The sequence below is a fragment of the Salvelinus sp. IW2-2015 genome, linkage group LG4q.2 (genome assembly GCF_002910315.2).
Source record: "Salvelinus sp. IW2-2015 linkage group LG4q.2, ASM291031v2, whole genome shotgun sequence".
In the NCBI taxonomy this organism is placed as follows: domain Eukaryota; kingdom Metazoa; phylum Chordata; class Actinopteri; order Salmoniformes; family Salmonidae; genus Salvelinus; species Salvelinus sp. IW2-2015.
The window spans coordinates 25,521,632-25,531,136 of record NC_036843.1 but is presented as its reverse complement, the minus strand read 5'-3'; the positions used below and the strand labels follow the sequence as shown (position 1 = coordinate 25,531,136).

Below are 9,505 nucleotides of genomic sequence, written 5' to 3'. Positions count from 1 at the left end.
GCCAGCCACTCCTCCCTGGTCCTCTTGCTAATGTAATATGGGTCACCGGCCTGGAAGGTTACTCTGGGCATGGGCCTCTGACGCAGACTGACGGAGCCACGCAGCCTGCCTGTCCCAGGGCCTCCAACTCCCTGTTTAAAGGGATACAAAGAAGAACACCGGAATAAAGAAATTAACTAACGTACTTGTTTTCTGTTTGTTTGTTCTGCTTTTTGCATGGTTCTAAAGGAGGTAGATGACTCAGGCAAACAGTTTCATGCTATCACTGCTGAAACTGCTGGCTAGTACTGTTGCTAGTTAGCCAGAGAAGCAATATTTTGCTCTTTGTCTTTTTTGGGGTGGGGGCGGGGGGGGGCTGGGTAGGGGGGGGGGGGGGGTGCTCCAGAAAAGGATGATGACTCATTGACAAAACTGCAGCCCAATGCAGACAATGTGTGACTGGTCAAACAGCAAGGAGCACAAACTGTCTCTTCCAGAGCCCTGGCAACCCACTATACTGTCTCACTCTCTACCAATCACAGCCTGGCTTGGCGAGCCCGCTGACGTCATTGGCCAACGCAAGGACCTTCCCATGTCGGACTGGGCACCAAGTGTATTTGATATCTCAGATCTATATGCCAATAGGTACCATTTCTTTCACAAGTCCAAGAGGTCATGATATTGTAAAAATGATATTGTAAAAGGAGAACAGAGTTCAGCATCCCCAMCAGCTAACATCACCAACCCCAAAGGTCAGTCTGAAGAGGATACATCCCATTCCTCCAAACGTTTCCAGGAGGCTGTACTTGTCTATACAGCAGTCTGAACGTTAGACTAGATCCACCATAGGACTGATGTAAGCATCGGCTGGAGGGACATTCTACCATTGTTAAATTCATGCGAGAAGCTGGAGAAGTGTTCTGACTGATTGATGGATGGATTGATGAATTGATTGATGATGTAACACAATCCAGCATAATGAAGACAGTGGATGACTTACCTGGTTCTTGGCTGTATCACCTCCGTCCTCCTTCTGCTCCACATCTAGAGGGAAACACAGTGAGTGACACTGGAGCAATCATTCAATAACGTGTTCCTGTGGGCGAGCCAAAAGTCAGAGTAATCTCAGCAGATAGGAGACGAGAGAGACTACAGCCACAGTCACCTTGGCATCGACAGAGAAAACAAAGCCACTCAGCAACACAGGATCAATGGATCTCCTCAATCATTCATAAGAGTTCTACCTGACCTGTAGTTAGTCACTTGTGGGCTAGCTAAGCTTGTCACAATAGCCTGTCACCTTAGCAGCGTATATCAAAGTCTGCTGGCTGGGTTAGAAGTCTATTCACCACATGGCATCGTTGTCTTAGGAAAGTTAGACGTGTCAGAACGACGTAGCTGTCTGAAGACAACGTCCATGGCCCCCCGAAGATGACCTTAATTCACTCTGGTTCTCTCAGCTGCCAGGTAGAAACTAAAGCCACAGGTAATTGAACATCCCTGTTGTAGGCCCTTTCCTGTGAAGCTCAGGCACCTCAATGTGCTGAGGGACAGAGAATAGACAAGTGCAGGTGCTGCTGGTGCAGTCAGTCAGCTAAAGAGATGGAGGCTGAGATGAGTTGATGCAACAGAGGTTTGGTGTGGTAAAACCATGATGAGTAGAGGAGAGGAGAGGAGAGGAGAGGAGAGGAGAGGAGAGCAGAGCTCGTACCACTTCACAACCCTGCGCCACTAAGCAGAAAAAAACAACACACTGTAGCCTGCTCACTGCTTCTCTTGTGTGACTTTAGGTCCACATAACATCTCTGCAGGGATCTCTACGCACTTGCTGGAATTGAGCCAGTATGGACGTGTGCTACACCGACTAGTCCCTGCCTTTTTGATTACATGCACTCTGCTTCTGGAACAGTGTTGTTCCAACAACTTCCCTGTAATAAAGTAGTAATACTTATAGTAGAAACAGGAGTCTCTCTTCCTTCTCTCTCCAACAGCTTTCACACTCACCATTCACTAACATGGTCCAATCAGTAGGGCATCATCCACTTCCCAGGCAGCCTGACTATGTACATCCACACCCAGCCTGACTGAATGTTGCTGGATGTTTCCTATCTACACCTCACCCCAAAGAAATATGTTTTGCATTTCCTGTTAGAGCACATGGTTCGATTAAAACTAGCTGTCTGTCGTGTGTGTTCGCGCGTGTGTGTGGGCATGTCTGTGTGTGTGAGTGTGCATGTGTGTGTCTGTGTGTGCATGTGTGTGCGCATGTGCATGAGCGTGTGTGTGTGCGTGCATGAGCGTGTGTGTGTGTGTGCGTGCATGAGCGTGTGTGTGTGTGTGTGTGCGCGGGTGGATGGATGGAAAACTGCACACTAAGCCGTAACATAACATACCTGGCCTGGAAATACAAAACCACACAGCCGTTGGTGGTGTGATAAAAATATACAGAAAAGGAAACTGACACACTTCCTGTAGGCTAAATGCTGCAGAAAATATACTTCCTCAAGCCTCTAGTAATAAAATGTAGCTTAACCTACTCTCCACTAACAGTATGAACTTCAGAAACGAGGCTCTGTCCCAAATGGCGCGCTGTGCCCTACACAGTGCACTACCTTTGACCAGGTCAGAAGCAGTTAAACTACATAGGGAATAGAGCGCCATGGGGGAAGCAGCCTTGGGGCTTTCCCCACATATCTGGCGGTGAATGAAATGACTTCCTGAGGTCTGCGAGTCAGATTGCCATATGGGCGGCGATTGCACAACTCTTCTATTGGTTCCATTACACCAGGCAAGCTCAATCGAGCCCAGATAAAGGATTTGAAATCGTTTTTTAAAATAGTATTGAACCCAGGTCAGCTGTGATTACAAAGGCGCGTTATCCGTTCTGAAGCAGCATTGTTTACCTGCTTGCGCTCAGCAGAGCAGAGTTGAGGTTAACGAAGGAGCATGGACACTACCCAACTCAAACAGCATTACGACTCATGACTTTTAACCACATTCAACTAGAATGAATACAACGGACGTCCCCATTCAAGTCAATGATGGCATAATGGGTGGACTGGCAGCCATTTTGTAACCATGCCAGGAAGTACAAGCAGGAGGTGTACCTTTCACACTGTGCTGTGATTTGTTGAGTCAACTCAACTGACATTACAACAAATACATTCCATTACATGAGCTACATCAGTTAGCATCATTTTAATGAACATTCTACATTACCATGGAAATGATTGCATCAAAATACCAGGCAGCTATTGTGAGTGTAGCCATGAGTTTCCCAGGGTTACAGCTTCCAAGCCTGTTCTATTTCTAGAATACATAGAGCAGCAAGAGGCAGTAAGGGAGAAGGTCCAAGGAAAAGCAACTGACTCACATTCACAACAACAGTCTTTACAGCTATGATCCCTGTTGAGCAGTGTGCACATTAGTGGAACAGGGTTGATACGCCCCAACAAAAACAATACACTGTTTTCATATCAACCCTCAATATCTATTGTAAAGAAACACTGTGTGTAGCTGCTACACATCCCAGGACGTAATGACACAACATTGAGAAACACAGAATGCAACCATTTTATTACCWTACCCTGAAAGACCGGACGGCCCAGCTGAAGAAGACACAGCAGACTGAAGAGTTGTATTATCCAGCCCCATTACAACACTTGAGCTCTGAGAGGCCTGTGGGAACATCCTGATAGCATGGGCACATCCCAAATGGCACCCTATTCCCTATATAGTGCCCTACTTTTGACCAGGGCCCATTTGGTACGCCGTCTCAAAGTCCCCTTTTACCCCGACATGCAATTTGGGATGCAGACCATGTTTTTCTGCTTTAACTACCCTGGGGCTGTCACTGAAGTACCATACACAACCTTTACACCCTACACTCACTAGACCACGCTCATTAAGAGAGGCCTTTTCAACTTAGTTCTCTCTTTCTGCCTCCACCTCTCTCTCTCTCTTTCTGCCTCCACCTCTCTCTCTCTCCCTCCCTCCACCTCTCTCTTTCTATCCCACCCTCCCTCCACCTCTCTCTCTCCCTCCTTCCACTCTCTCTCTCCCCTCTATCCACCTCTCTCTCTCCCTCCCTCTCTCCACCTCTCTCCTCTCCTCTATTCCCCCCCTCTCCATCCACCTCTCTCTCTCTCCTCCCTCTCTCCACCTCTCTCTATCCTCTCCCCTCTCTCTCTCCTCTCCCTCTCTCCACTCTCTCTCTCTCCCTCTCTCTCCTCCTCCTTCCACCTCTCTCTCTCCCTCCCTCCCTCTCTCTCTCTCTCTCCCTCTTCTCCACCTCTCTCTCTTCTCTATCCCTCCCTCTCTCCACCTTCTCTCTCTCTCCACACTCTCTCTCCACCTCTCTCTCTCTCTCCCTCTTACCCTCCCTCCCCACCCCCCTTGTCCTCTATCTCACGTTTTTATCTCTCTCTCCTTTCCCTGTCCACCTCTCTCTTGGTCTACCTCCCTCTCTAAAGATTGTGTACGGTACTTTCTTCTCTCTTTCTCTCTCGCACCTCCACCTCTCGCTATCTCAACCTCTCTCTCTCTTTCTCTCCATCTCTCTCTCAGTTTCATCAATAGGAATAAGTGACTAAAATAACCAGAGTGAAGCAAGCAGAGTGGGAGTTACTTTACGTTATAGTGGGCTTCTGCCAAGGTCAGGGAGTTTCTGTTTACGTTGAGAGGAGAGGAAGAGAGGAGGGAGGGAGGAGGAGGGAGGGACGGAGGGAGGGAGGGAGGAGGGAGGGAAGAGTTGGCTGAGACTATGTCGGCACTATGTCGGCATCCCAAATACTCTAATCCCTAACAGTGCACATATGAGCCCTAGTCAAATGTAGTGTACTATGTGGGGGAAGAGGGTGCTATTTGGGATGCACCCTGTACCTTGCCAGTTTGGGGGCGTTCCAGCTCTCGTATTCCTAGCGCTCATGCAGTTCACCTAATCCTTCCCTCTTCCTCTCTCTAAACTGCTGTAGTTATCGTGCTGTGCCCTGTAGATCAGGGATCATCAACCAGGTTCAACCACGGGACTATTTGTTTTGTTGAGCAGATGGTCAATTACAAATCATTTGTAGACTGCAAATTGACCGCAAGAAGCCAAAACAGATATAATATTTTACTAAACACAATCATTTCAAACCTTGCTTCCATTTGTATACGTCATTCTATTATGTGTGGAACACTGTGGAACAGATTTCAAAATGTAATCACTTGGAGCTGATTTCCTGTCATTTTTACAGTCTTTATGTTCCAACAATGAAAATTCCCAAACAAATATAGATTTTTTGGGGGCTCAGAAAACTTGGGAGGCCAAGAAAAAAAGCACCAACGGGCCACCAGTAGAGGAACCCTGCTTTGGCTGGATGGCAGAACCCCTTCCCTTTATTCAACCTGCTATGTATCCCTCCCTCCCTCCCTCCCGCCCTCCCCCACTCCCTGTGAATTAGATTAATTAGAGAGGTACGATATCTGGCCATACAGCATGTGGATTAGGTTCACTTAGAGAAGCAATATACCCATACACAAACACAGCCCCAACAGAAGAGACTCTCTCTCTCTCTCTCTCTCTCTCTCTATCTCCTCTCTCTCTCTCTCTCCTCTCTCTCTCTCTCACACACACACACACACACACACACACACACACACACACACACACACACACACACACACACACACACACACACACACACACACACACACACACACACACACACACACACACACAGACTGCCTGGCTGCCCTCTGAGAAGGGAGAGAAGAGAGACAGAGGGAGATAAGAGGGAGGCACAGAGGTGACCAGGGTCACTGTTTCCAGATCTATTTAAAGCGTTTTACACGGTTACAATCTTTTGTTTATTTAACATGTTCTACATTACTGTGTTAAATTCATCCACACTGAACACACCCGAAGAATAATTCAAAATGGCCACAGCAAGTAACATGAAACCGCTCACATCCACTCATTGTTCATTTTCATTCCTTTGGCATTGGCCGTCAGTGGTGCCAGAGCAGAGCTGGCTGTGCCAAGAAAGTAGTGAGAACGAAGATAATAATATAACCGAGCAGGAGACACGACTCACATTTCGTTGGGCGCTCCAGTTTCCGCCTGCCTCGTTTCTTACGTGGCGGAGTTGTCAGAGTCTCCTCTTTGTTTTTCTCAGAGTCGTCCTGCTCGTCCTGGCTCGGCTCCCGGCTCACTAGAAACCTGTTTTCCAGGGAGGGGGGGCTCCGGCTCTGATGCAGGAGGGTGGGTGGTCCCGGGGGGCCGTCTTCAGCCTGACTGGCACTGGAGGAACCAGGGGCACCTGGTAACCCGTTCTTCTCTGGACCTTTCCTCTCTTGCTTGGGGCAGCTGCTGGCATCAGCCTGGGTCCTGTCTCTGTCTGTGTACCCGCCGCTCATGACTCCATTCTGCACCTGCGCCACAGACACTCTCTCTCTTTCCGCTGCCACCCCGGTGAGACTGTTGCCCCCGCCTCCGGCCACACTGTCCTTCACAGACACACTGCCCTCCGCCTGCAGGTAAAGGAAGGAGATAAGCTATTAGGAAGATTATATTGGAGTGGATATTATTGCCAATCACTTCACGTTGTTAGCCAATTCCCCTTAAGGACAATGGAGTCATTTTTATTCTATAAGCAGTTGGCCTTTAGTACAAGTATTTTGTTTAAGTTTCACTGCATCACTTTAATCTTTATTTGAATGAAACGCACAATTCAGTATATTGGTATTAATTATATTTTACATTTACATTTAGGGTTTCTGACTGTAACACAGTGAGGTTAGGGTTAGGGTTTGGTACAGTTTGACTCTATTGACGGATGTTTGGCGCTCCAACGGTTACAGGAGGGAGGCAGACAGGACCTCAGGCTACTGAAGCATACCAATATAATTTACATTTAAGTCATTTAGCAGACGCTCTTATCCARAGCGACTTACAAATTGGTGCATTCACCTTATGATTTGTAAGTCGCTCTGGATAAGAGCGTCTGCTAAATGACTTAAATGTAAATTATATTGGTATGCTTCAGTAGCCTGAGGTCCTGTCTGCCTCCCTCCTGTAACCGTTGGAGCGCCAAACATCCGTCAATAGAGTCAAACTGTACCAAACCCTAACCCTAACCTCACTGTAACTGTGTTACAGTCAGAAACCCTGGGAACTCGCTGTGCGTTGGTTGTGTGCTGTAACTCAGCTATTCACTGCATCACTGTAGTGCAGAAATATGAGAGGAATGTTGGCTTTTTGTCAAAGGCAGGAAATCTTTCATTTTATTGACGTGGGACTCATCCCTGGAAACCATTTCATTCTGTAAAGAGAAGTATTTACTAATCTCTGTTCCAGCAGAAGAACAGAGATTCTCCAACCCAATGACACCATATAGCACAGCCAAACAACATTATCTGGCTGGTATTATCTGCGCGTGATTCAACTACATTGTAAATCTATATAATCGTATATCTATATCACCAGGCATGCCTCTACTCTTTTCAGATAAGTACATATAAAAATCACATGTCAAGTATCTCATTTAACATGTTGATCACAAGATATACACCTCTTTTTAGTGACCTACAAAATGAACTCCTTTGAAAATGCTTGAAGAAGAAATGTGAGCTGGTAGGAGAGCGATCTCTTCTCCGCAGTGTCTCTGCTAGAGACTACTGCCTAAAAATAGTGTTAAAAAGCATTTCAGAGACAATTCCATTACTAGGTCACAGCAAAGGAAAGTAGAGGATGTCTTCTAGCGAGATGAGATTGTCCTGTCTGTCAACACTGAGATTGGCCTGTCTGTCAACACTGAGATTGTCCTGTCTGTCAACACTGAGATTGGCCTGTCTGTCAACACTGAGATTGGCCTGTCTGTCAACACTGAGATTGGCCTGTCTGTCAACACTGAGATTGGCCTGTCTGTCAACACTGACAACATCATGTCTGAAGCGTCCATTGTCTCAGACAGACGGAAGGACGGACAGATGCAGAGTGAAAGAAAGACAGAGACAGAAAGACAGACAGGCAGAAAGGCAGGCAGGCAGAAAGGCAGGCAGGCAGACAGAGGCAGGGAGTGAGAGACAAGAGACAGAAAGACAGACAGCAGGCAGAAAGACAGACAGCAGCAAGACAAGAAAGAGACAGAGACAGAGCAAGACAGGCAGGGAACGAGCATCGAGACAGAACAGAAAGACAAAGCAGGCAGCAGCAGACAGACAAGGACATGAGAAGAGAGACAGAGACAAACAGCAGGCAGGAGGAGCAGGGACAGAGAGAGACAGAAGAGAGACAGAGCAGACAGACAGGACAGAACAGACAGAACAGACAGACAGACAGGCAGGACAGGCAGGACACAGACAGACAAGGCGAATGGGGCGAGACAGGACAGCAGACAGTACAGAAGACAGAAGACAGACGAGACAACAGACAGACAACAGACAGACAGACAGACAGGCAGGGAATGAGAGAGAGACAGAGACAGGCAGGCAGGAAGGCAGGCAGGCAGAGGCAGGGAACGAGAAAGAGACAGAGAATGAGAGACAGACACACCCACACAGAGACAGGTGCTGTATGTACATCTGACTCTGTTAGCAACAGTCTAATATCTAATGAGACAAGAGATCTGACACTTTAGAACATGTTGATGTTGTGGGAAATGATTTTATTATATCAGACTAATGACTGTGTCTTTTCATTCCTTACCAGGCTCTTTAAAGAAGCCAATCCTAATTATACTGCGATGTGGACAGAGTAGAACTAAAACATATCCACTGTTAAATTCAGAAAGCCGATGTTCTGAAAGAGCTTCAACATTTGGACCCGTACAAATCAGCCGGGCTAGACAATCTGGACCCTCTCTTTCTATAAATGATCCGCCGCAATTGTTGCAACCCCTATTACTGTTCAACCTCTCTTTCGTATCGTCTGAGATCCCCAAAGATTGGAAAGCTGCCGAGGTCATCCCCCTCTTCAAAGGGGGAGACACTCTAGACCCAAACTGCTACAGACCTATATCTATCCTGCCCTGCCTTTCTAAAAGTCTTTGAAAGCCAAGTGAACAAACAGATCACCGACCATTTTGAATCCCACCGTACCTTCTCCGCTATGCAATCTGGTTTCCGAGCTGGTCATGAGTGCACCTCAGCCACGCTCAAGGTCCTAAACGATTTCATAACCGCCATCGATAAGAGACAATACTGTGCAGCTGTATTCATCGACCTGGCCAAGACTTTCGACTCTGTCAATCACCACATTCTTATCAGCAGACTCAACAGCCTTGGTTTCTCAAATGATTGCCTCGCCTGGTTAACCAACTACATCTCAGACAGAGATCAGTGTGTCAAATCGGAGGGCCTGCTGTCCGGACCTCTGGCAGTCTCTATGGGGGTGCCACGGGGTTCAATTCTCGGGCCGACTCTCTTCTCTGTATACATCAATGATGTTGCTCTTGCTGCTGGTGATTCTCTGATCCACCTCTACGCAGATGACACCATTCTGTATACTTCTGGCCCTTCTTTGGAGACTGTGTTGACTAACCTC

At 47.3% G+C, this 9,505-nt stretch overlaps 1 protein-coding gene across 1 annotated transcript in view; it reads right to left on the bottom strand.

Moving 5' to 3' along the window:
* LOC111963070 (DNA (cytosine-5)-methyltransferase 3A) overlaps positions 1-9,505 on the bottom strand; it is a 73,551-nt gene that overhangs the window by 41,200 nt on the left and 22,846 nt on the right. The window contains exons 4-6 of the mRNA XM_070443305.1: positions 6,057-6,492; positions 980-1,023; positions 1-131 (exon numbers count right to left, since the gene is read on the bottom strand). The exon at positions 1-131 is cut by the window's left edge and continues 40 nt beyond it. Coding sequence (XP_070299406.1) covers positions 1-131; positions 980-1,023; positions 6,057-6,492 — 611 coding nt within the window. The remainder of the gene's footprint in view (positions 132-979; positions 1,024-6,056; positions 6,493-9,505) is intronic.